General features: G+C 42.3%; 1 protein-coding gene across 1 annotated transcript; it reads left to right on the top strand.

The window, feature by feature from the left end:
• The first annotated feature begins 879 nt into the window (after positions 1-879).
• Positions 880-27,973, top strand: mdfi (MyoD family inhibitor). The gene is made up of 5 exons (XM_062398478.1): positions 880-1,364; positions 2,903-3,104; positions 12,450-12,587; positions 22,620-22,970; positions 23,836-27,973. Exons 2-5 carry the CDS (start codon positions 2,954-2,956, stop codon positions 24,087-24,089), a joined length of 894 nt encoding a protein of 297 aa, XP_062254462.1. The 5' UTR covers positions 880-1,364; positions 2,903-2,953; the 3' UTR covers positions 24,090-27,973.

The following is a 27,973-nucleotide window of genomic DNA, read 5'->3' as shown; positions in this document are numbered from 1 at the left end:
TGAGAAAATGACCTACTTTCCTCTCGCACTCATGGGCCCATTTATAAATCCTCATGCAGGCCAGTGAATGAAGAAAGTTCCCACAGTGAGTCACAACAGCATGTAAACTAAAACAGGGAACTTGTTTAAGAGGAACAAAAAGCGTGGTCAATACATGTGGGCACAACACGGGTTTAAAGATGTAACAGGGATTTATTTCATTACTGCACACCACGGGGCTATAGGTGGCCCTGAAGTGCAAAAACACAACGACAAAAAAGAAAACACAACAACAAACGGAGTTGAAAGGATCGTTCACCCAGAAATGAAAGTTCACTCATTATCTACTCACCACTATGCCGGTGGAGCGGTGGGTGAAGTGTTCGATTCCACGAAACACTTTCGGAGTTTCAGGGGTAAACAGTGTTGCAGAAAATCCAATACAATTAAAGCAAAAGGCGACCACTTCCTCAAACGTAAAGAAACAACAACTAAAAAAAACAAACATAAGACGCCTCCAGACTGCTCATGTGATGTCCTCCAGGTGTCCACAAGCCCCATGAGTGACACTACAGGGCCACAGTGTTGCTCTGAGTATTATCAGTACACGTTTTCTTGTTTCTGTTCTGAATGGATGCAAAGGAAACAGTTCCAGCATTACACCGTTGTATAGTGCCAAAGTAGTGACAATAGACTTAGTTTACAATAAACTGCATTGAATCTCCTCCCAAATTGTTAAATATATAAAGGTACACACATGGTTCCTGGATAAGACCATAGCTTATGCTGAGTCTGGTTCGGGTTAATGGGTTTATACTATAACCGTATAGCTCAGCCCAGTTGGTTTTGTAGCCTGGAGGAAGCACAATCACGGCTGACTGGAGTTTCCTGTCCAATAGCTGCAGCTCGGAGTCTGAGGCAGTGGGAGTGAGGAGAGTAGAGTGAGAGCACTGGGAGAGCGAGAGAGCCCAGGACCAACACCGCTCACTTCAAGAGTTTCTACAAGTTTGTGGGGGTGCCGTTGTTGGACTTTGGAGAAGAAAACGAAGCACAACGCTGCAGCACAGACCCCGAGTTCTCTTCTGCGAGCTGACACACACCCGTCCCAACATCTGGTCTGCTGCTGGAGGACGGGGCGAGCCGCGGAGAGACAAACTTCTTGGAGGCGGAGAGAAACGACTACCACCGCTGGACAAACATGCACTGAATTGTTGGGGGGGGGGGGGGGATCTGGGACACCTTCATGAGCCGAGGAGTGCTTCGGTGCGCGCGTGAAGTGACACGAGTGGAGGGGGAAGGTGTCCGAGGGCGAGCGAGTCCGAGAGGAGAGGTCAGAGAATGAATTAGTCTCAGATCGGCTGCTCACTGTCCCAGCCAGAGAGAAGGTAAACACTTTGTTGTCCCCTGTGTGTGTCTGTGTGTGTTTGTGTGTCTGTGGGATCAGACTGAGTTTTTGTGCAGTATAAAACCCAGCCGAGCAGAAGTCAGCTCAGGCTGCAGCTCAGTCTGTGCGTGCAGGGACTCGTTGGGGGGGGGGGGGGGGGGGGAGCAGGGCGCAGACCTGCAGTCAAGGTAAACACAGTCCGCCCGTTATGTGATCACAGCGACTCTCAGTGTGTTGGAGCATCTCACCGCTGGCTTCGTTTCTGAGGAAGGCCGTACTGTTTCTAAAAGATTGGCACGAGTACAATGTGTTTTGGAGCTCAGAGTTGTTGGCAGAGTTTTGTCAGTGCGCTGTGAGAAGTCTTCTCTTTTCCAGAAACTTCTTCCAACTTTTCCCCGTTTCTAAAGTCTGTAGATCTAGACTCGCTGCAGCTGTTAGAGCCTGAGGAGGTTTGAGGCAACACGAACCCTGTAACTCTTTATCTATTATTATTTTATTTTATAACAACCTCGGCTGTCGGTTGTTTGGGTGGCAGGGAGTGCGGAGCGAGCCACGGGAGCGCGCAAACAGCTGGCCAGCTGAGCTGCTTTTGCGAGTCAGTATACGCGCGCGCCAACCACACGTTGGCACATGACCCTATATACTTAACTTATCTTATTTTTAATGAGTTAAAGAACGTTTCCTGGGGCTCGGGTCTGATTGGCTGATCAAGACCTCAGGTAATAAAACGTAGAGAGTTAATAGACTTAAAGTTTGTCGCTTAGCAACCGTTTCGTAAGTAGTCACGTGCCAAATATAATATAATATAAGTAAAGTTACACATTCTTTCTTGTATTCGATAAAATCATAATCGTCCTCTTACAACTTGAATTATGATCTGTATTTATTTAATATAAAAAAAATGTATATTTAAGTTGTGAAATTACATATATTTTTCCTTTAACAGATATAAAGTCGGCCTGCTTGTTGCAGAGCTTCAATGAGTAGATGACACTCTTTAACAAAGATATTAAGATTCACACACCCTATGAAGAAACTTCTTAAAACAGATTTCACTTCGCTCCAGAACTATTGTGTTTGATCAGTTTATTCTTTTGGTTGTTGTATTAATGAATTATTGTTTGACTTTTTCTTCCTTATAACCGTTGATTGAATCATTCGTCTCTATTCGCTCCATTAAAGCCTCTTGAATCTTTTAGAAGTTATATACAGTAAATAAACACAGCCATTATTGTTATTATTTTCAAAACACAAGTTAAAAGAGTTCAAACACTATTGTTAAAAGGAGGTTATGATTAGATGTTTCCGTTGTGTTAACACGATTTCATTACAAGCAGCACGCTCGTCCTCTTCTTCCTCTACTGGTTTTTGAAATAGCTGAAAGGGATTCATGCTGGATCAAGTCCTGACTGACTGCTCCTCTGCTCATGAAGCAAAGCCTGTTGGCAAGTTGCTCGATTTTAGAAATCTTTCACGTGACCCATGCTTGTTCATTTTTCTAAAAAAAAAGTGTCTACCTCCCCTCTCTCCATGGTCCAGGCTCACTCCTTGGCCCCTCCACCTCCTCCCATAAGAGCCAGGCTGACGTCCATGGATGAGGAGCGGAGCGCACCCCCCATCTCCCCAGAGAAGCCTGATGATGGGGATCCCGCTCGACCAGCTCCGCAACCAGATTCACACGCAGCCTCCAAAACAGAGAGGGCGGACAGCTGCCCAGAACCAAACCCCTTTCAAGGTGAAGGTAAGAAACAGGTTCACAGGAACCAGCAGAAAAACACATGTCTCACTCTGGTGTGTAGCTGCTTGTGTTTGTGTGTTTTAGAGAAAGAACAAGAGAATCTACCAAACAGTTGTGTGATGGGTCTGAACATGCCCTCAATAGGTTTATAATCACAAACACCAAGTTCTATTAAACCCCCTTTTCCGCTCTGTGTGTGTGTGTCTGTGTACTATAAATGAGGTTGGCTCAAAAAGAGACAGAAAGTAGTTATTAACAGATTAAGCCATTTGTTATGAAAAGTCAATGCTAGTGGATTAATGCTGAGAAAGAAGAAGTCTATGCTCTTTCTTGCTTGTGAAGCTCATTATAGTAAGACGTTGGCCAGTAGGTGTGTGAATGTAAAGCTGTGTGCAGAAGCACTTCACTGTCTGTCTGAGCTATGAGATGCAAAATTGAAAAACAGCCCAAAACAGCAAATGCCTATTATAAATCATAAATGTTCAGCTCAGGGGCCGTGATCTTGACTACTACTACATCCTAGAATCCCTCTGGTTTCCAGTAGATGTTATGATTCATAATGGCAGAGACCCTCTAGCTGACAGACACAGCAGTTATTTATTGAGGTGATCGGGAATTGGCCTGCGTGGGGGACGGGCCTCCTGGATGATCAGAGGGAAGATGACCAATTCAGCGCTGTGGAACGCTTTAAGGCTGGAATGGGACTCTTGGGGATTTGGGAATGAACCTATGACCTTTTCCTTTGTGTGATTAGTCATGGTGAGGGTTCACTGACATCGGGGGCGGGAACAGGAGAATGTGGACGAACTTGGGGCAGCACTGTCTGTGCCTAAATGACTCATCCAGGAACAGCCCAAATGCTACAAGCTCCCTAAAGCTTCAGTGAGAAATACAGCTGTAGTATCAGAGTGCAGGTCCTATGGGGTAATTAGGCTAGGTGTGGTTACCCTGTTAAGGAAGTGTGCAAGATTTAAGAGTCTTGTTGCCATGGGAACCTGCCACAAAACCCTTCGATGGTTGATGCAGTTCTTTTATTTTGTTTTTTAGGCATGTCTCAACCCAATCCATTATGATAGCTGTATCGAATGTGAAAAAACACAGAAATCACACAAGCACATCTATCTTCCCTGCATCGTTGTGGTTTATCGTGATTTGTAAGTAAAGTACAGCATCAGATTTACTGATAACACCTCAGTGAAGAGTTTTACAGTTAATAAACAGAAGTTTTGAGTCTGAGCTTTCCACCCGCCCAAAGTATAACTGTGGCTTCTCTCACTAAAGTTAGACTGCTTGTCTGGTGGTCGACTGGTCTAATGTTGTTTGTGTGTGTGTGTGTGAAGGCTGAGGGTAAGTAGGTGAGTCAGAATGGAGAGGAGGGCAACAAGGCCCTGCTTTCAGCGCTCTGTTTCACCCCCCATCTATCCCTCTGCCCACAGAGGGCAGGACGTTCAGCCAACACAACAGGCACATAGATCTACCTGAGTTTGTGCATGGATGTTTTTATCAGAGCAGCTTTTTTTTCTCAAAGCTGCTCAGCTCATACCAAATATGCATTTGTTTCTCACTATTTAAAACCAACTCTAATCATTTCCACAGTTGGTCTTCATTTTCCAATTCCAGTGCTACATCAATACTAAATTAAAAGTATTAACTGCTAAAAGTTTAAATTATACTTGACCTAAGTATACAGAGCTAAAAACCAGAAAAGTGCAAAACTCTTCGGAGCCAGTATCGTGCTGCTCTCAAGTGCTTCGCAGGCGCATCTCTAAGTTTGTCCTGTTCTTCCCTTTACACCAAACCTTTGCTGCATGTCCCGCTTGTTGGAATCATTTCACATGAAATACAGCCACACTACTTGCTAACTGTAGCCTAATGTTGCGTTATGCTGGAGAGTGTGTTGCCGCCAGAGGTAATTGTAATGTTAACTAAGCACACGTAATGATGTTTATGTTGCCTGCAAGCAGGGCAACTCTCTAAATGCAACCTCAGGCACCGAAATGAGGCACCGGTCAAGTCGCTACCAACCCTAATCGTAGGTTGCTTCATTTGACCCTAATCGGCCAATAGAGAATGATATATCTGTCCCATGAATCACATTTTCAGGTCACATAGAGCAGTAGTACTGGCTGCCAGGAGCTGGGAAATTAAAGTTTTTCACATTCATCAACAAAATTAGAGATTTGTTATTTTGATGCGTCATGCTCGTTCCTACACAGCTCATGGTGTGCTCTGCCAGGCTGTTCATAGAGTGTGGTCACAGAGGCCTCTGACAGCACCTCTGCTCCCCTCAGTCATTACAAGGCCCTTGAATGGTGGTGTGTCTGTGTTTGTGTGTGTGTTTGTGTGTGTCTGTGTGTCCTGACAGATGTGTGCCTGTTTTGCTGTTGTGAGTGTTGCTCTCAGTCAGACATTAAGATGCATTGTGGCTGTCTGGTTATACATGAGCCATTTACACCACATGCTAGCTTGACTCTCCAGCATCTGTCACCACTGGCAGCTAGCTCTCTCACTCTATTCATCTTCCTCTTTCTTTTTTCTGTCCATCTCTCTTTCTGTTAATCTTTGTATATTGAACTACAATTAGTTAATTTATCAAAATAACAATTTGATATGGTCTCGTTTTTTTTCGTAATAGGTAGGGGTGCACCTATGTATCGGCCGAACATCGGAAGCGGCCGATATTCGCCTCGTTTATTATTATCGGCGTATCAGTAATAAACTTGACTTTCACCGATTTCATTTTCCGAGGTTCATTCGTATATTTTCTGCAAACCAAACGAAATGGGTCCACAACAACCGGTAGAGGGCTCCGTAGCAACCAGGTAGAGCGCTCCGCAGCAACCCTGCAGAGTGCCCCGCAGCGGCAGGGAGGGCGCATGCATCTGGCACCACGGAAGTGCACTTTAGCTGGATGTCTTCTGTAACAGAAGGTTATATTAAATAAAGTTTAGTCATAAATCTGATTTAATTTGTGCTCATTAAAAGATAAGAGTGAAAAAAGGGCTAAAATAATTTAAATTAGTGTTTTAAATAATGATTTCATTTTTTTCCTGGCACAAAATGGTGAATGAATAACAACAGAAACAATATAAACAAATATCTATATCGGTATCGGCTATCGGCTAGATTGTTTTTTTAAATATCGGTATCGGCCAAGAATTTCCATATCGGTGCATCCCTAGTAATAGGTACTTTACGTTTTCCAATTATGTGTTGCAGATGTAGGAGGTAAAGGCTTTAGTTGTTGACTGTCACTTTCAAGCCAGCGAGATAACCACATGTAGCAATGTAGACAACAGCAGCGAATTAACGTTTCATTTTGCAAGCTAAATGTCTCACCCAAGCTGGATAGTCAAGAGAGCAACATGGATCTATGTGATTTTCCGTGTTTGACAAAGTAAAGGACAGTCTGTGTCTATTTCCTACTCCTACAAATAAAGCGGTGTGTTGGAATCTTTCTGTTGATACAATGACTTATTAGTTTAGTTTAGCATGATCTTCATCACCATCAATCTCTTCAAAAAAAGCACTGAGATTTGAGATGCGTACTTTGTGTCATATCCTGCCTGCTGCACGCTCTCCTCAGGAGTATTTCCAGTAGTTGAGAAGGTATCTGACCAGGTCAATCTCCTGTTTTATTCTTAATGTGTAAAGAGCTGTTTTCCTTACATTAGATATTAGGCCTTGCACAAAGTCTAGAAAGGGACCCGTAGCCAGGAAATAGTCTTCCCCAAACCAAGTCTCCAAAAATGTCCTTAACATTAAGTTTCTTTTAAATGTCTCTCTGATTTGCTGTGAAGAAAGAATCCGGGATATGCCGGAATAATAGAAATGAGATATTTCATATTGTTTTTGGAGGTTTAGATGTCAAATAGCATTGGGTGTGTTCATCATTGTGCTCTCTCTTTCTCTTTCTCTCTCTCTCTCTCTCTCTCTCTCTCTCTCTCTCTCTCTCTTATTTTGAGCATACATGCAGATATTTGCCTACTTGTCACTTTTTTGTCCCAGTGGTTTGTTAAGGCTTGCGTCTATTTTGGTTTCTCACAGGAATTGAAATAAACTTGGAGCAGTTTGAGGCATTCTGTGATACATTTTTTTCCTTTACCACCTCGCAAACATTTAAATAACTGTTGCTACAGCTGTCGCTGCTCTTTTTCCCTCTCTCACCAAATCTCCAATCCCAACATCACCAACTGTTGACAGATATATAGAAAAGAATATACCGGTATATCATGTATATAAATCCCCCCCTCGCACCCTGCATGGGTTGGCATGTCTTCCTCATGGGTTGGCAGGTTGGCTTGGGAGTTTGGAGTTTCTGAGCAGTATCTTAGCTGTTCCTAGGACTGAATTCTTCTGGACAGAGGCTTCAGATGTTGGACCTGGGATCTCCTGGATCCACTCTCCCAGTTTAGTCTTCATACTCTGCACAGATGTTCCTGTACACAATCCACGCCACTTGGTCTCAGGGTGCGCTGTCCCAGTCTGCATTTTACACCCTCCTTCTTCGACACCATCGGACCGCACTTGTCTAGTCCGAATGATATTCCGATGTCTTTGCTGGAGATTCTGGTGGTGTGGATCAGTGAGTCCATGTCTCGCTAACTCTGCAAACATACACTCTGATTCCAATATTGTTTTTGTTATAACCTGATATCTGCTTATAATATCAGCCGGCTGCAGTGTTTCAAACACTGTCAACATTTGTCAGTGTAGCTCGAGATCGCGGACTGGATGGGTTTATTCATGTCAGTGTAAATTTTGCCACACTCCTACTGAATGTGAATCTGACCGACTGTTGTTTATCCTCCACTGTTGATTGCTGTTTCTCCTTATTACCACATGTTGAACAGTGCGCAGTGTGTTCGTGTCCATGTTTAAGGAACCTGGTCGTTTCAGGCTACATGTGCTAGATGCAGCAGTATAGCACTCAGTTAGCAAAGCAGACGTATTTTCCCAGGGAACAGAGGAATTTCAGAGACAAAGTAACACAATTAAATTCCCCTTAAGCCTGTTCAACAGCAGACAGTTTTTGTCTTTAATGAGCTTACACTGCATCATTCTCTCAGCAGCTATAATCTCTAATTTTGGACATATTCCAATACTGCACTCTCAAAGCCCCTCTGTACTGTGTGTGTGTGTGTGTGTGTGTGTGTGTGTGTGTGTGTGTGTGTGTGTGTGTGTGTGGCTTTAACATTTGGCTGGATTGCAGCTAAACAACTGCTTCTTCTTTTCGTTTTGCGTTTGCGTACATTTGTTGCGAGACACAGATATGAACCACACCACCGCTGTAGCTGTGTTCTCTTTACTTTGGATTATCCTTGGTCCCGATTGGACCCTCTGTGCTGCTTATGTGTGGTTTCAATCAGTTCCAGTCATTACTGCTGGCCAGAGAGCTACTATACAGCGTAGTCTCCAGTAAGCGCTCTGCTGAACATTATTGTGCTCCTCACCTCATCTCATTGTGTCTTGTTTCCAAATCTCTCTCAGCGCTTATCTTTATGTTTTTAGAGATAAGGCAGCAGGGTGTGAATATGTGCAGCCAGTGTGTGTCTGAATAGTGTGTTTTCAAGTAGAGCTGCAACTGCAGTGACGGTTTGTATTATTCATCAATGTTATAACAACTAATCAGTTACGCTTTTAGCCTGTAAAATATTGAAAACTGTCCATGTACTGTAAGGCTATGCCAAAGGGATGTACACACTAAACACACTTCCTTTCCTATAAACACTAGCAGTCTGTGCTTTTAAAGGAGGATTAGCAGAGGTGCAGAAACATGCCTGAGGAAGTGCAGCAGGTAAACTCAGACACCATACCCAGAGGAACAGCAGGCTGCACTCCCCTTTAGGTGATTCAGGATGTGTCACATGATTTGCCTGCTAATATAACCTGGATGTTTGTGTGCATGTGTGTATGTGTGGTTGTTGTGTGTTTGTTTGGGCTAACCACTCCCCTATGCGATTCATATGTTTTTGCTTTAATGGTTGTTTGTTTACTAGGAGAATAAAATTCCTCTGGCTCGCCCCCTTTAGGCCCACTGACACGTGTACATGCACTAAATTACACACACACAAGAACGCGCTCATACATGAACACACACTCAGACACAGTCAAGCATGCACAACCGAATACACACACTCACCCACACATGTAAACAAGCAGCCAGATCTCCTCAGCGGCTCTTGATTGCTCTGGTCTGATTTGAATTAGAGGCTCATCTCTCTCAGATCTCAGAAATGGCTATGAGGTCGAGCGGTTTGGCGGTTTGATGCTGATGCCAACGCACAGTTGGTTGAAGGCCTGCTTGGATGGCACCAGGGGTTTTGTGGGGATGTGTTTAGCTCCAACAATCGTGGTTTTGAACGTTTACAGAGGGGGAGCTTTTACTGACTCACAGAACCTACTTTTAACCCATGGTGCTCACTGGTAGCAGACGTTTAAATGAGAATTCATAACAGACTACTGTGCAGCAGCGTGCAGGGGTTCAGCTGACCAGATGAATGATCATGCAAATGATATTCAGAGACTTAGTGTGCGTATTTGCTTCATATCTGCATGTGTGCCATTTGTCCAATAAGAGCAGTTATAATGTCTTTAACTTTTCCGAGAAAGTTTTATTTCTCCGATTTTGACGTAATGGATTCTTCTTGAAATGGTTGCTGTGAAGTCATGGGGACTTTACACAGTCCTTTCCTTTCCCCCGAAGTTTGCCTTCACTGGACTTTAGTGTGGCTTTGATAATGACATAATTGCCCCCAAATGCAACTTCCAGTGCACGAGAACAAAACAGCAACAGGGATGAGTACAACCAGCAGATACCACCTAAAGGGCTTTTTGTTGTATACTGATCTCAATATTTTCAAAAAGCTGCCAAAAGTCTGAAATCATTGGAGTCAACTGTTGCCCACCAGCACTTGGAGAAATGTATTTTTGATAGAATTGATAACAGCTGCATAGAACAATGGAGGCAGATGAGTGATCATCATGTGTAATCTGATTATTAATTATCCGATTTTAGTAATAACAAACAAAATATTTTAATGGATGTTTACAAATACCCAACAACATTTTAGCTGCCTGAATGGATGTTTGCATTAGGGTGATATTATTTATAGTATACCTCCTATTAGTCATTTGACTTGGATTTGCTTTGAAAGCCTGTCAAAGAGTGTTGTCCAAAACAGTTATAGGAAACTCAAATAAGAATGGATGGGTGAATACATAATAATAGACAGGCATGTACACTGACATACGTGGTCTATAATAAACACACACACATATCTCCAAAGTAGACATTTGGCAGGATTGAGGGCAACAAATTCTTACGAGTGGCTTTCATATCTGAAGCAGGCTGATTGAGACTAATGGATACAACATGGGCTGTAGAAATGGCTTCCACATGCAGGAGTGTGTGTCTCTGTGTGCGTGTGTGTGTGTGAGGGGGGGGGGGGAGAGAGAGAGAGAGAGAGAGAGAGAGAGAGAGAGAGAGAGAGAGCTGGTACTAGATGTAGAAAGCCAGCACTGGAGTATATGTGTTTATGGCGTGTGTGTTTATGTGCAGGTATGTGAGTGTGGGTTTTGTATACCACAGTCTAATAAAACAGAGAACCAGGAAGCACTTCCCATCCCTTCAAGTCCTGTTTACATCTACTGAAGCTTACACACTAAAAGTCCTACTACACACAAAAATGTCTGCAAACACACAAACACACAAACTCTGGTAAGGCAACTAAAGTCAAACACAAATAGCCCACTCAATAAACAAATACAAATCCTAGCAACACTGAGAATTTATGTTAACATGGACACCAATATTCCAATATGTAATTTTTGTATCTGATTATGTACTGACCTCAGTTGCATTGTGAAGAGATATATACGTCATAATCCCACTGTAACATCCTATTGGAGTTTTCAAAGCATTTTGTGGCATCATCAATTGTGTGAGTTAAAAACTCGTTATCGTCATATCTGTAATTGTATTCCTGTAACAGGAATATCAATGGCTTGTTCTATTAGTAACATATATTAACACAATCAAAATAATGTCTATTTCAGTATGAGGTTCATAGTAGGAATATTGCTGTCCGTGTAAAGCTAATCACTGTTCCTTCTCATCAAGATTAGACCACCTTAGATAATCAAGTTGCTCAGAGTTTAGATCATTTTGATTTAGCATCAACTGACAATTAACTTTCATTAGTGGTGCCAATGAGTCTGTGTTTGTGCCTGAACCTCCATACGTACCGTGTTTGCTTCTGCTCATGTGTCTATGAATAAAGCAAGATGTTTAAATATCAGTCCAATGCAGCACAGTAGTTTTACTTAGACAAACACAATATCAGGAGCAGATATCTAGATTCTACTAACTCTACTTGGCTCCTCTCTTGAAATCCTTCTTGTTGTTAATTTCTTCTTTGCTTTCACTTTGTCAATGCACTCTGCTCACTAAGTCATTCAACTCCGACAGCTCAAATACCTTTGCAGTGACATTATATATGTTTAGCTGTAAAAGCGGGAGGATTCATCTTGTGCCAAATATCTGAAGGGATTTATTTGTAAGAGTCAACGTGAACCGGAGAAGATGAGTGTGAGAGGCAAGGGGACAGGAAAGAGAGGACAGATAGAGAAGTGAGCGCAAGTAGATAGAGTAAATAAACATAGCCGGGAAGTGTTGAGTCCATGCGCAGGACGTGGTTTGTGTGTGTGTGTGTGTGTGTGTGTGTGTGTGTGTGTGTGTTTATCAAACCCAGCTGGCTCCTATTTGCCCAGGAATGAGTCTGCACCTCTCAGAGGCCCAGGCCTGCCCAGCTTTGAAGGCCTCTGTGTATTGTGCGTGTGTATATGTGTGTATGTATGCATGTGTGTGAATAACAGCTTCATTAGAGGGACACATAAAACACCCAGACATGTATTTACTGTATGCATATTACGTGTAGGTTCTCATTTTGAACGCACATTCACATACATGCGCGCCGGTTTTCAGGTTTCACAAGCATACACATGGACCCCTAAACAGTCCCAAGGGGTTGGGTTTAACTGCTTCCAGATGGGAGTTCAGGACAGAGCACACACCAACGCATACAGACAAAATCTTCTGCTTTGTTGAAGTCAGCAGAACTACTCTATTTAAATGAATTAAGTGGTGGTGGATGGGAAATGACATGGGAATAGCAGAGTTTACTGTGAGTGGGAAACCAGCTTGCTGCCGATGCCTGATAATAAGAAAGAAAACTGGGAGCCCGAGTGACTTTCAAAATAAAGTTTGCATTAATATAAATCATTGTGCTTTCACACGCAACTGTTCTGATGCTAATTAACCTTGACGTGCTTGTGTTTGTTTTACAGATGTGGCCCACATTTATACTGAACCCCTCATATTGAGGTTAAATGGCACCCCAGAACGGCTGCTAGGCAAGGATGGAGACAATTGTAACAGCAGCCTCCCACACTCGGAGCTTACGACACCCAGCAAGAGTATCACATGTGAGTAAATAGCCCTCCCTCTCTCACACACACACACACACACAGGTCGACACACATGCAGAAAGCGGGTGAGAGTTTTATTTCCATTACTGATCACTCTGCTGATGAGTCACATTGTCCTGACCTTCAACAAATACATTTGCACACCCTGAAGAAATGGGTCAGGTGATTGTACACAAGGACAGAAATATCAAAGTAGGTTAATTCTCTGATTTCTGAGCACAAGCGAGTCTGCACCCACATCACCTTCCCTGGAATGAAACATCTCTCCTCCTCTTCTCCACCTCTATTCTGCTTCTCTGTCTGTCTGTCTGACACAGGTGAGTATAACTGGCTCTATGGAGTTTGCTTCCATTAATCGATCTCCTTTCGATAGTTAAGGTTCACTGGAAATCTCAGCATGTGCGGGATAAAAATGCAACCGCGCCCACTCGCCAAAAAAGGAATAGATAAAAAAGTGTATCAATCAACTAAACAATGACTAGAGAGCTCAAGTCCCGATGTCAGCTTTAGGCCAGCTGGTGGCTTGTTTCTTTCGACAGTCTTTAATGTGGTTTCCTAATAATATTCATAAAAACTGAAGATCTTTGGATTTTTTGACTAGAAGCTATAAAAAAAAAACTAAATTGTTGCATCACGCTGTTCACTGAGATCTTTTGGTCCGGCCGTTATTCAGGGACATCTGCTGCCGTATATAAATTACATTTTTACACATTACATCATTAGTGAACGTGATTTCCTTCTGTAAGGAGAGGCGATGGACTAGTGGCAGAAACTTGGACTATGGGCAGAAAAGGTCTCTGGTTCGTCTCTGGTTCGACTCCACGGAGAGACAACAAAAAGACGAACCTGGATTGATCTGTCCATAAATCCAAGAGGATTCTCCCTACCCTGTCTAGTGCCCCTGAGCAAGGCACCGTACTCCCCCAACATCTGCTCCCCGGGCGCCATACATAGTCGCTCACTGCTCTGTGTGTCCTGCACCAGATGGGTTAAAAGCAGAGGTTAAATTTCCCTACCTGCATGAGTGTGCCTGTGCATGTCTGTGCATGTGTTTGGGATGAATAAATGGATCTTAATCTTTATCTTAATCACGTAGATTTGTATAGTCAATGGTGGTGATGCAATGGTGGTTGCCTCAAGACATCATCAAACTTTGTTGTTGTCCTGACTGTGAGACACCTAGTTGCTGAAATGTCACATGTTACGTTAAAGTTGCATGAGATTTTCTTAACTCTGTAACTGAACTCATGTAGAGTTTCTGCTTGCACACGTTCATCGTCTGATGTCAGAACTTATTCCATCTGGGAAACTACTTTCTGACCACCCACCCTAACAGCGGATCTCACTGCTGCTGGTTGGCCATTGTACTGGAGAGAAAAACATGTCTCATATTGTGTGTGCTATAATAACACCAAACATACCTCCCTCCTACTGGGTGTCCCGGCACCACTCCTACTCAGTTTACTGGTGAGGAGCGTCACAGGCTTAAATTTCTCAATCAAGAGTTAAGTCACCAACCGCCGCCACCCTTTCCCCTCCCTTATATCACCAGTCTAGTGGCTATGTGTCAGACAGAGAGAGAGACTGTTTCAGTCTCCTGGATGTGCAATCGCTCCAGCCTGCTGAGTCAAAGCCAGAGGTTACACAAGTTCTGTGTCATTACGCCATCACGTATATTTTTCTTGCTTTTACCAAGGTTCGAAATAGGTAGAATCTCTACCTATTATTTAAATTTAGCTCTACTGTGTCATTTTTTTCACCCAGGAGAACAAACCCCACAATAATAACACCCACAAAACTCCTGCTGTGTTGTCTCGATGCCTTGCCACAAACCTAAAAGCACCGTAAAAACTTTTAATGCTCCAAAATTGGTCTAAATCTGTCCTTCCTGTGAGGGGACGAGACGGAGGGATGGTGAATGAGTGAATGAGCGATACGTCAAGGGAGGAAGTCAACTTAAGGGGTGAGAAGAAGGTTGAGCGAGCTGACATTTGAGCATGTGTTCGAAAAACAACAAGGGTTTTTCCTGGAACCCAGGGCCAGCCATGGGTGACATGCACAAACACACAGACCTGCTCCATCATAATAGCTAGTTTGTGGTAACACAGAAACCAGCAGTTCAGTCAGGAAACGGATAAGTAGGTGAAAGCAGCGGGTTTTCAGCTGAGTAGGTGTGTGAATTGTCTCTTAAGTCTCTGCCTCTATCTGTGCAGTCTACTGTTGTGTCTTACGTGTATCTGTATATATTTTAGGACTGACGAGGAGGTTTGAGTTTTTCTCACCGCCTGTTTCTCTCTTACTTATTTTACATCCCAATAAAAATCCTTGAGACCCAGTGGCTCCATATGCTGCGCAGCGAGGGTTATGCAACGACAGTAGGCTTGGACAAAATGTCCCGTCATGCACACCAGTCTGCACTGGCCTCCCATTTGCCTTCATGTGCCTCCTCCCTTCATCCATAGCTTCCTCCCTCCACAACTTACACAATCGCACGTGTGTTCACAGGATTTGAACCACAAACCAAACACGTTCTAAACTTGATCTCTTTCTCAGGTGGGCACAGCGTACGCCTGTGTGTCGGCATAATTATACATTTGACGTCTGATGCCTCTACTTTGTTTTTGACAGCGCGAGTTGGTCTGTGCGTCTCTTTAGCACCTCGTAAGAGCCTGGATGCAGTTTGAATACAGTCTGTCAGCGATAAATCATCACCTGTTTATCTGGCTTCATATCGAGCACGAAGATTCGTTACTAAGTAGCTGTGACTCAAGTCTGCGGTGCGGTCACGACTCGTCGACACCTGCAGGTCTGTCTGTGCGAGTGTTTGTGAGTGAGAGCGTGAGGAAACAGAAGCGAATGCCGGAACACGCTCAGTCCGTATGCTCTGACATCAGTGCCACAGTATGCGTCTGGCCCTCGGGCCTGTGACAAGCTGTCTGATAACAATGTGCAGAGGGAGCTGTTAACATGTCATGTGACTGACTGTTAGGACCCACACACACTCTGTCAGTGATGTCATGCCCACACTGCTGCCTCTGACGTCAGCGCCACAGCGGGATACACACGTTCCCAGATGTTTAACTGCTTGCACTCATTCTGGACTCATGAGGAAACAAGGCCAAACGTTATCCATCACTGAGAGGAGCACAGTAGCATTCATGCCATTTCTTTTTTCAGTTTTTGTTTTTAGTTTGAGATATTTTTTCACTAAATGAGATCAACATCCACAAAATAGTCCACGTCCCCGCTCGGCATGTGGGAACGAGGTCATGAAAGTGTCAGGGAACCGCTGAGAGGAGCTGTTTGTTATTATCTAGTCATCAAAGGGGAGGAGTGTGCAATGTGTTGTTGGTGGGAAATCTAGCAGGGCCGTGACATTGCCTTTAATTAGAGAACAGTCGCTGTGCCGAAAGTGTTATCCCCCTCTGTGGCTCTGCCTCGCTCCTCCCCTTCAATCTCACCCAGTCTTTGGTCTTTCTCTTGCTCTTCTGGGAGAGAGATACACACCCTATACATTTGCTATAACGTTAACACAGGGCAGAGTGTTTGAAAGGCCATCTGTGTCATGTCAGGGGTCATGAGGTGGTTGGTTGATATCTCAGGTTAAGGATCAGTGTAGCTGGGTGTCATGTTCTTCTTGCACTTTATTTCCTCTTTTATTTCATCTACTCAGCACAATTAGTTTGAATTCAAATATAGCAAAGAGAAGTGAATTAAGTGTTTTTCCAAAAGCTGGACTGAAGTGAATCAACAGTACTTCTGAACGCCAGAAAACCACAGTAAGAACCTTAGAAATGTCTTTCCAAAAACATTGGGGTATTGGGAAAGTTGTTGTACTTTTGCATCAGCTCATGTCATATTATGCGGGAATTTGTATAATGTTATAAAATTAAAAAAAAAACATGTTATAACACACATGTTATAACACGTTGTTATAAAACAACGTGTTATAACAAGTTCCACAACCTGAGAGGGGGTGATAAAATCCTCCAGTTCGGTCCACTGTAGCACACCACTAAAGTGCGAGGCCATATTTGATGCCGTAAAGTGTTTGTTTTTTACCTTTGTGTCTTGAATAGCCCACACAGCTGTGCTATGTTCAGCTTCACATGTTGTATTTCGGTATCTCACATGCTCTGCATAATAATAATAATAAAATCAGTGATGCTACTACTACTAAAAAAGTTAACACATTTGAAGTAACATAAGAACATGTTAAATTTACATTTAAGAGAAAAGGAAATAGAAAAAAAATGTTCTGCAAATGTTGGTAAGTATAATTTATAATATATAATAATAATAATAATCCTTACAATTTCAATAAGGCCTTACTGTCTGTCAGTGCCTGTCAGTGCTCGGGCCCTAAAAAAAAAAAAAAAAACTCTTCCGTGCATGAGAAGCTGAAAAAATGTATAATAACAAAAAGCCAATTAATTTGCCTGAAAAAAAAGACAAAAAAAAATTGCCAGGATTGCTCAATCCTTGAAAGTACCAACTATAAAATAAAATTTCTAATATGTCTAGGACTGCCTGTCAGAGCCTGTCATTGCTCGGGCCCTAATAAACGTGCTCTGCAATTTAAAAACAAAATACAACAGATTAATGCCTGTGCACATCTGTGTCTTCCCCTGATTTAGAAAAGACTCTGCTGCAAACATGTGCAGGCACGAATACATCAGTCAACTCTCAAAACAGTCTAAAAATCTTAGAGCGTTGATGGGATCAGCTTTACCATTGCATGTAAGCACTCTGCAGGTGGTTGAGAATATCTTAATAATTGCTATAAATCTAATGTAAGATTGTGTTAGCAATTGATATTTAAGTGTTTAAATATACCCTTTATTATGGGATATAAATAACCTTCAAACTTTGACTGTTTGGCAGAAATATGTATAGGTCACTCGCAAAAAAGAGAAATACTGGTAAGTGAACATGAATTATTTAATGGTATTGTGATTTGTTGGGGATTTGTGGTTGGTTTGTTTATTGCTGAGCTTTTGGCTATATAAAAAAAATGAAACAATAACATATTTGGATAATTATTAGATCTTTCACCTAAAATATAAGAGCACTGCTCAGAAATTAGAGTCTTTCTATAATCCAGGGGTAAGCCTGTTTTAGATGTGAGACTTTAAACTAGTATCTCACAAACACGTCTGACTGTTAATTACAATACTCAATACATTTGCTATTTGAAGATACTTTTGGTTATTGATTGATGGATTAAAAATTTCCTCCAATACTTGACTTGGTTGAAGTGCAGTGTTCTACACCCTTAGGGCCAAACACAAGTTCCAACAACTGAATCTCTGAGTCCTTGAACCACAATATTAATGACAATGAAATCAGACCTGTCTCTTGCCGCTTTTTAATATGTCTGTTGCCTGAAGGAAGTAATTGGGATGGGATGTGATGCCTGTTCTGTGAGTCACACCCACTACTAGTTCATCGAAATGATCCGTTTTATCCACGACTTCACAGATACAATGCGTAAGGATTTTTGGTGTACAAAAGTAAAGAATATGTGTGAGTGGAGACAACAGAAGTTCATTGTCCCAAGTTGTTATCTGTGAGCAAAATACCAGGTGTATTAACAGGTAGAATGACACATAGAACTCATACCTCCACCCATGCCCAACAGTCTACTTATAAGCCACATTTTAATCCCCTAGATCACACCCATAAATATCAGTCAAGTTGTTGAAACCCACCCATCTTGCAGTTTTGAAGCAAGTAAAAAGTATTCCTGTATCCACACCAAACCACACCGCATTCTTTCACCAAGTTCCATCAGTCCTGTAGACTGCTTGGTGCAAGTAACAACATTTATGAGCAATATTTTAATAAAAAAGAATTAAGTGGACTTTTATAACTGAAAGTTGTGATACGTGTCTCTGTAGGGGCAGTTTATTGAATGATGGGAGACAAAAAACTTCTTTTTATATGCACCGAAACTCGAAATAATTGTTATTTCATTGAGAGTAGAACAAACATTTAATTTTGGCCCAGCACTGAGTCACACTTTTGTTTTGGCTAACACCTCATTTTGAAGCATCAGTCCTTTTCAGTGAGTGAGTGGGTAAACAAACCTCATTAACACTCCAGGGCTGGAGGTCTCCACAGCAGCTACAAGGCTCATAGACGGTTTAAGATAAACTTTGCTCCAGCAATATATTATTTTACCATTTCATAGTGGCTCACACTTAGGTGTGGGCCGCAGTGAAAAACAACCAGAACTATGCAGAGCAGAAGGAAGGGAGTCCGTGGTTGAGATGCTTCTGCAGATCTGGGTTGAATTATAGATGCTTCAGAAATGTTTTCAGAAAAGTTTTAGAGATGTAGCACAAATGTTGTGAAACTGAACTATGCTGTGCTCAAGCTCCCATCAGTCTTTTCTTTCATCTTTATACACAAACAAGTACATTGTGTTGTTATTGTTGTATATTTACACCATGAGCAAAATGTACAGTTTGCATTCACAGTTTTATTCAATAGTCATAGGTTGCAGAAAATACACCAAGATACTTTGCTTCTGTTCTGTTGCGCTGATAACGCACTAAAGCGTTTATGCATATTTCTGCATCTGGAGGCAGATGTGGGTGTGGGTGCATAGATCATCCTTCCGTCTGTACATCTTTTCTCTCTGTGTTATAAATGTAATAAAACACAGACACATTTGGTCTGATGGCAGCGCTACTTGGCTGAAAGTTCACGCCTTCCCTCTCGTGTCTGTAGTTCAGCACCTTCAACACTTTGACCTACAAAGACAGACAAACTGCGCCAGAGGAGACGGTGGGATAAAGCAGCTGGATTAGAGACAGAAACTGCTCAGTCGTTCTGGTGACTCATTCCAACAGGAGGATAAGTAGAGAGAGAGAGAGATGAACAGCAATTCTCTGGTCTGGGAGGGAGGTGTGTAAGTACAGGGTAGCAGAGAGACGCCAGGAGAGGAGGGAGAGGTGGAGGGTGTGTGAGTGGAGGGGTGGGGGTGAGCTGCTGTATTCAACTGATGCACACACACGCATTGTACGGGAGGTCGCAGTGGCCCCAGTGGCCTATACAATGTTAGCACCACACGTGCACGCTCTGCGGTTTCCCAGTCTCATCATGATAATCCCACAGTCATTTGGCTCTTTATTTGCTGTTATTTTTAACTGGTTCCCACTGCTGAATCATTGTGTTTATGAGTCACACCCATGCATCCTCCTGGTCCAAAACTGCACAAGCAGCAAACCATTTTATTCAAGTTTGTTCTTCTGGCTCTTTCACACTCCATTTTTCTCCCTGACTTTTCTTCATCTCAGACAAAGGGACCTTGTATTTTGTCTGCGTGTGCACGAGTGTGTGTCTGCACGTGTTCTTGCTTGCATATATTTGTGCGTATGAGTGGGCCTAACCTCAAGCTCTGTTTGGAGACAGTCCTGACTGCCCGTCTCTCTCTCGCTCTCTCTCTTTCTGTTTGTCTGCCTGCCAAATCTGCCTATGTACTATATGTACCACACACACACCCACACACCCACACACCCACACACACACACACACACACACACACACACACACAGAGTATGCATTTCTCAATCCCCTGCAGGACAATACAAAAGTAGAAGGAATAGTGAAAAACTGTGCACAGCATCCCTCCCCTCTAATCCCCTTCTTCTCTACTGACCTACATCCTGGTGCTAAAAATCACTATCGTGCAAAAGGCTGAAAGGGAGAGACCAGAACGAGACAGAAAGGGAGGACACAATAAGGAAGGGTATGGAAAGGGAGGAAAAGAGGAAGAGAAAGAGACAAAACACTGGATAGCAGCAGATATTGACTTTTGACAAAGTTAAAAGAGTAGAAAGTATGGCTCCTTCTCACTATGTCCTGCACATGCATGCACACCTACACACTCATGCACTAATACACACACACACACACACACACTAACACTGGCCGTGCAGCCTGCCAAACATCTGGAGCAAAGTTAGAAAACGCTGAATGAAAGAAGTTTTAATAATACTGGATTGGTTGTGGGACCGCAGCCGTCGGCCAATCAAAACAAGCCGGGTTGGGTTATCTGTCTCCGAACGGTTATCGAACGAGCGGCTTTTATTGCCAGTCGTCTTTCATAGCTGGAGCTGCAGGACCACACTCTGCGTGTGTGTGTTTCAATGTGCAGGTATGTGTGTGTGTGTGTGTGTGTGTGTGTGTGTTTGTGTGAGTTTCTGCTTTGATTCTCTGTGGTTTTCTGTTGCCCTCTGTTCAGTCCCACCACACATCTCCGCACCATATGCTTAAAGGTCAAGAAAATATTAAGGGCCTCAATAGGATGGCATTAAATACCACCATGATATATAAAACCCCAGCTTCCATTTTCTTCTTCTTCTCGGGGCATGTGTTTGCTTTGGCAGTGAAGGTGTGTTTTTCAGTCTCCTCCTCTCTTGCAGAATAGTTAGCACTTGATATCACTTGGAGGTAAAATACACAAAGTGGTATAGGGAGCCCAGACTAAAATCTGTGCAAGTTTTTGTGTTTGTAGACGCTGTATGTTGTATATAGTACCAGAAGTGCATTTTTACAAAAAATCAGGTTCTAATGATGAGTTTTCCAAGAGACACAACTCCTGTCTTCGTGCCTCACAAGCTTCATTTATCCCGTCTTTTCCCCCTACTGCCTCTCTCTAGTTGTGTAAGAGTCTAGACAAGTCGGATCAGGGGTCAGCTCTGTAAATACATAGCTCTTCCCATGAGCTATTGCCTGTAGGGTGGGCTTTGTAATTGGACTCAATTTCCCAGGGCCTCCCCCTCAATGAAGCTGCTTCAGCACAAGTATGCACACACACGGAGGGAGGCGTCCGGTGTGTCTTAGGACTACTACACACTGCTCAGATGCATAATGCACACAGGTTGGTGGGCCTGTTCGCACATACAATACGAATATTTAAATCCGGTTTATATATTCATGTTTTTAAAACATCATATCTCTTTCTCTGTCTTTGAGATATCCTGACTGTGAATTAGCTTAAGTACAGATCATGTTCCATAAACAGTGGAATGTACAGTTTCTTCAGTGCAACTTGTGTTGTTAGATCCTCCCAGCCGGGTCAGTTTCTTTGTCTTTTTGGACTCCACACCCCAGGTTGTCTGTTAAAAATCAGATTCAAGCTCGACCTGAGAGCCTCTTAAACCATTGAAATCTGCTCAAGAGCTACAAAGGAAAATATACAATTCCTGTAAAAGTCTATCTCATGATTTAAGAAATCTCAGTTTGGCATATATGTGGCTCACATGTCTTGAGGACAATTAATCTAATCACCTTAACATTAATACACTTTGAATAAACAGGCAACAAGAGGCAGCTGGGACTCATCACCCTAACCTGTTGATGACAAAAGGGCATTCGAGACAATAGTTTCTGAAAACAAAAACTGATTTTCCAGTTCGAGGTTCTGTGTAATGAGTCAATCTTCACTGAACTTTGATCAAACAGGTGAACAGCTCTCTGTGCTGCAGTGGAGTAACAGTTCAGGGTTCTGTGGACTGAGTCCTGCAGCAGGTCTTTACTTGCCATGGTTCAATTACTGCAGGTCACATTTATAGTTTCAGAAAGAAAACTGCAACCAGCATTTCCACAGGCCATGCATTCCAAACAGACGTTTTTACAAGGAGCACTGCACTAGTCAATTAAATAAACAGAAAACAACCCCAACCCTATTCTTAGTCATTTATCAAGTAAAAACGGATATTGACTGGTCTCAGATGACTTAGTTATTTTCTGTGGTTGTGTCGAAAGTTTTACATTTTTTGTCAGATAAAAAAAAATTGTTACGTGCAATATTATCAGATTAATAAATAATAAAGACAAACGGGAAGAAAATAATAACAAAATACTACAGTAAATATTATGTTAGGGGTGGAGGCTATTTAGTTTCACTGAAGTTCAATTAAAGGAACATCCAACATCCACACCCCTGACTCAAGTGAAATATGTACTGTAAATTGTCTTCAGCCTGTAATAAATTAACGTCATTTTGTCCCTCCCCAGCTCAACCAGCAGCCAGATCCACGCCCATCCAGCACACCCAGCCATGTCGGACGCAGCCCAGCAGCCACCTACGAAACGGGAGCAGGCAGCACTCACACCCCCACTCCCCTCACACGCACTGTCCGCATCACAAGCACGGCCTCCAGTCCAACGGGGTCAGGAGCCCTCATGAGCATCCTAAGCTGGGCTCGCTCCCAAAAGGCGGCTCCTCAACCTCCTCCTCCTCTTCAGCGGGACCCAGACACACCAAGAAATTGCAGTCCAACCCGTCCATCACCTCCCAGAGCAGCAAGAGGAGCAAGAGCAGCTCCAAGAGCAACAGCTCCCAGATTCCCACAGAGGGACAGGATGGTGAGATACACACACTGACAGAGGAGTAGGGGGAGAGGGAAGCATTTTGTTTTTCTACTTGTTGATTCAGAGAAGAAGATCTACTCTCCCCTGGCATATTTTCTTTGACCCTAAATTAGGGCTGAGTGATATGGACAAAAATTGTATTTCAGGGAAAATGTTTATGTCACGCAATATATAAAATGAGCACAATTCTTGGAGGTTAAAAGACTGAAAGACAATGTTAATGAATGGAAATTTATCAGACTTGAAAACAGCTTCGCTTATTAATATTCCTTAAGTCAGTGGTGATGAGCAGCCCTGTGCTGTCTACCAGCTTTTGTTTCTTGACAAGTAAGCAGGATAGAAACAGCGAGCTTGAGTTCAATGTCAATGTCAACTGAAGGAAACTATTAAATGGTGAAAAAATTGTTGTTTTAGTTATTGCAAAAGCTCTACAAAAAAAGAAGAGGGAAAAGGTTTTGTGGTTAAGCAGTGAGTTAAAATTTAAAGCAAATAAGTCAGTGTGCTAATGGCCGTTCTTATCCTTTGGCCTGTCACTGAAGAAAAATGTTTTCTCGTTTAAATTTAGAATTGGAATCAACTAGAATGGCACTCAGTAGAGTTCATACCTCCGCCCGGGCCCAACAGTCCCCTAATGAAACCACATTTTAACTCACTAGATCCAGATTCTTATTGAGATCCATAAATTATACATGATCTTTTATAATCCTGCTAACTAACAAACAAACGCAGATGAAAAACATCGACACACTTCCCTGGCACATTGTGTACTTTCTGACTAATCACACTGAGCGTTATATTCTGTGATTCTTAAAATGTTGCTCAGTTATGTATTTGTCTGTGCCCCCCCCCCCCCCTACAGACTGCTGTGTTCATTGCATCCTTGCCTGCCTCTTCTGTGAGTTCCTAGCTCTGTGCAACATCGTGCTGGACTGTGCCACCTGTGGCTCCTGTGCCGGGGACGAGTCGTGCTTCTGCTGTTGTTGCGCGTCAGAGGAGTGTGGCGACTGCGACCTGCCCTGTGACATGGACTGTGGCATCATTGACGCCTGCTGTGAGTCTGCAGACTGCCTGGAGATCTGTATGGAGTGCTGCAGCCTTTGCTTCTCCTCCTGAGGACCCAGCCACCACCGCAGGGGGCAAAGTAGATGCTTGCTATTCACTCCCACAAGCCCAGGAACAGTTTCGACCTGGCCCCAAAGCTGAGAAGCTTTACATCCACCCACATCATTGTTGCCTGAGATCTGTGGCTCACACTATTGGCTGGTCTAGTTGGCTCCACAATACATCCAATACATTTGACAGGGTTTGCCAAGTGAAATGCTGACTGTCACTTGTGAACTCTTCCTTCCTTTATTGATCAAACGATTGGATGGTAGCTTGCCCCGCTTTATCTTTTGTGGTTCGTCCATTTACTGCACAGCTGGGCGCATGTGCAGAGTGAGTTCCAGCTGTGGTCCATGTGAGGTTGCCAGGCTGTGCAGCCTCTGGACCCTCACTGAACAAGCTATTATTACAATGGAGCCCCTTGTGCCATCTGAATGACTAGAGTTCTCTAAGCATGAAAAATGACCTTCAAATGCAAATGAGAAAATGGCTCCATTTAACTGGATTTTAATGTTTCTATAGATAAGAGCAGCAGCGTAATGGGAAAATGGCCCCTCAGATCTCAGTAGTAATGCAGTGTGTCCTCCTGTCCTTGGCAAGGTTAAAGTCCCTCACTTTGATTGCTTACAGTGGACTTTGCAACACACGGACCAAGTGGCAGATGTGGGATTAGCCGCTGTTTTCATCAGTGTTGCAATGCACAAAATTGAGAAAACATTAACGGTGGCTTGTGGCAATATTACAGACAGATATTTTCATCAATATGCATCTCACTTAAAGTACTTTTTTTTATAGAGAAGAATCATGAGAGTGTCATGCATCAGCCGGGACATGGGTCCCGTGATTGTTGGTTGATAGCATCCGCAGTGGACGTCTTCTCTGCTCTAACATGTGAAGGGAGAGAGTTCTTAATCAAAAGTCTCTCCTCGTTTAATGTCTCACATCTTGTTTACTTTCACCTTTTTATTCTGAGAGGTTTTAACTTCAGTGAATTCCTCCTATTCTGATTGGTCAGAACTGGTAAAGAAATGGAATTGGAAGGCATCATCTCGTTTTTTTTTTTAAATACATTGGATTTTCCTTTGTCATTCTTGCTATGTGAACAAATGGCCTTGGCTTAGCTGAAGGCCTGAATTTTCAAGTCGATTCCTCCGGCTTTACCAAATCTTTATTAATCCTTGTTTTGTAGATTTTAGTTAAGATATTTGCATTTCTCCTCTAATGTGAAAATCACATTTCTGTGTTATCGGGTTTAGCCGGGCTCTCTGGAAAGCAGACGTTGCTCAACATCTAATTTAATTCCTTGAGTAAAAATCTCACAGCATTATGCTAAGTCATATCCATATGCTCGTCGTATGAATGGTACACTTTTGATAACAGGCCCGCACTCTCATATGCTCAGACACATTCCTTCTCCAACCCAATACCTCTTGAGATGTCACCTAGATCTGTTGTGCATTTTAAAATGACTTGATACAAATCTCTCTCCTCTCTGATCAAATACTGATTGTGCAATCTTTTTTTTTGCTTGGAAATACCAAAGAGTTTTCCTCTTACTGGACCTTAGATTCTAGACTTATAATTTCTTGTACATAGAAGGTTTTTTTCTGTGCTAGTATGGCTGCGGTTGATTAAACCCTATTTTAAGGGCTGAAATCTAACACTGTTGATGATAATACACTATGGCTGTAATTAACCTGATAACGCAGAAGCAGAATATGCAAGTTTTTGGAATTCAGTGAACGCATTGAGAAGATAATATGACTCCTTGTGTCTGTTTGTATCAGATTGGATGTGTCAAAATCCTGGAAAGCCCTGGAAAACAATGCAATACATTACCAAACAGAGAGAAGATTTATGAAGGGAGAACTGGATATTAAACTGTTGTGTATAGAAAATATGACAATGTCACTTTGTTTGCGATACAAGATTATCTGATAACGATGCTTGATCTAGGGTCATGTCTTCTGTCACCAGACCAACCTTGTCACAAGAAGATTAAGACTGCATAGTGATGAGTATCTGGGAAAGGTTTATCCATTTGAGTTGGAAACAAAACAAAAAATGGCTTCCTAAACTAAAGTAGTTTGCTTTAAACATTTTGATTACTTTACAATTAATAAAACCAGTTACATACTATTGAATTGCAGTATAAGCATGTCCTTACCAGAGACTGTAAATAACGATGGATGATGCATCTCCACTTACAACCACTTTAAAAAAGTGAAGCCAGAATATCCCGGATAAGGGCGTGGGCATCAGAATAATGGCAAATCAGTCTCTGCTGTCAATCATGACGTTTCTCTCCATGTTTAATAATACCATATGAAAACAATATAAACATTTAGCATTGACAAACGTCATGGTTATCAGTAAAATGAACATGCATTTAAGAATTATGCCTGAATTGACAGAAACTGTCTTTGGAAAATGTTTTAGTTTGGCCCATGTCCTTCTTTAACATGGAGGGGGCATGGTTTATGACCTATAATGCAGCCAGCCACCAGGGGGCAATCTAGATGTTTTGGCTTCATTTTTTGGAACTCTGTCATGTCGTCCATACATATACAGTCTATGGTTCATTCTGTTGCTACAGAGACCGCAATCTAAGGATAGCATAAATGCTCTCCGCTGTTGAAAATGGAACAGCGTGCTGAATAAAATAGTTCACTTTGCTATGGTGCAAGTTACTTGGTTAAACAAGCAGGAAGATATAAATACATATTATGATATTGATTCCCACCGGCTCATTTTTACTTCCAAGACAATAGCGTCACTGTTTTTAACCCAACTCGATTGACATGTTGTTTCCTGTTATTTATGACTGTGCATAACCACAACCTCGCTCTGCAGCTCAGGTTTCAGTTTGCTGCAGCTTCTCACTGGACTCCAACTCAGTCCAAAGGTGCAATTTTGAGACCTTCAGAAATCCCCTTTTCATAAATAGGAAGCTCAAAGAAAGGATTATCTGAGGTCTGAAATCTTGGTTTCTATAATACTGAATTGATCTTATTATGCTTAAATTACTGCTGTAGCTAGAAAAATTAAGTCCAAAAAACCTACCTGTCATGGAAAGTGTGGCTTTGCAACTCTCTTTTTATCAGTAGATCATTTAAAAGTGTCCAGTGAGGTTTTTATTTTCCAAAAGTAGCTCGTGGCATTTTTGAAGGGGTAAAAAATCGTTCAGACTGTGAGGTGCAGTGAGAATTTGCAGTAGACTGGTAAGTTGGTCAATTCTAAAGATCATTTGTGCTATGCAATATTATGTGAAACAGCATTTTTAATAAGGACTGATTTGAAAAAACAGTGAACCTCATTTGAATTTAATTTAATGTCGTTGGAATATTTTTTTACAATTAAGCCATTCAATATTTCTTTATATTTGTCCCGATAAGAGAAAACCGTGGCAGTCAGGAGGTTTAAGACACAGATTGGTTGGTCTGGAGATGGACGACGCCTTCCCCAGACGAACACTGGTCTTGCACTTGGATCATTCTATGTTTGATGTGGAGATTTGAATTTGATGTTGTGTTTGTACCACACAGGTCATCATCTCAGCTATATCCATAAAACTGGAAGAAAACACAGGTTTACTTTCAGTGATTTCCATTCTCAGTATTATCAGTATTTGTCTTAGAATTACCTTGACCACCGAAGCTTCTAACCATTGACTTTTTAGGTTGTTGTTTTACTGACAGATGAGCCTTGGTTATGGATTTTAAAGGGCTGGCCACCTCTGCCAGTAATCTGAAAGTTATAGCCCATCTGAATTCTTACTAGACTGTAGTCCACTATAATGTCATTTTGTTTACACTACCCCAATGTAATGTTCATTTGAATTGCAGCCCTGGAAGTCACATTAAAATCTATTTGTTTAATACTGAATAAACAAT

This window comes from Platichthys flesus, chromosome 2, assembly GCF_949316205.1.
Source record: "Platichthys flesus chromosome 2, fPlaFle2.1, whole genome shotgun sequence".
Lineage (NCBI taxonomy): Eukaryota > Metazoa > Chordata > Actinopteri > Pleuronectiformes > Pleuronectidae > Platichthys > Platichthys flesus.
The sequence above is the reverse complement of the archived record's forward strand: the minus strand, read 5'-3'. Positions and strand labels throughout refer to the sequence as shown.

Coding starts and splice junctions, on each gene's coding strand:
- mdfi (XM_062398478.1), top strand. CDS start 2,954: ATGGATGAGGAGCGGAGCGCACCCCCCATCTCCCCAGAGAAGCCTGAT. Junction 3,105..12,449: donor AAACCCCTTTCAAGGTGAAG/GTAAGAAACAGG, acceptor TTTGTTTTACAG/ATGTGGCCCACATTTATACT. Junction 22,971..23,835: donor TCCCACAGAGGGACAGGATG/GTGAGATACACA, acceptor CCCCCCCTACAG/ACTGCTGTGTTCATTGCATC.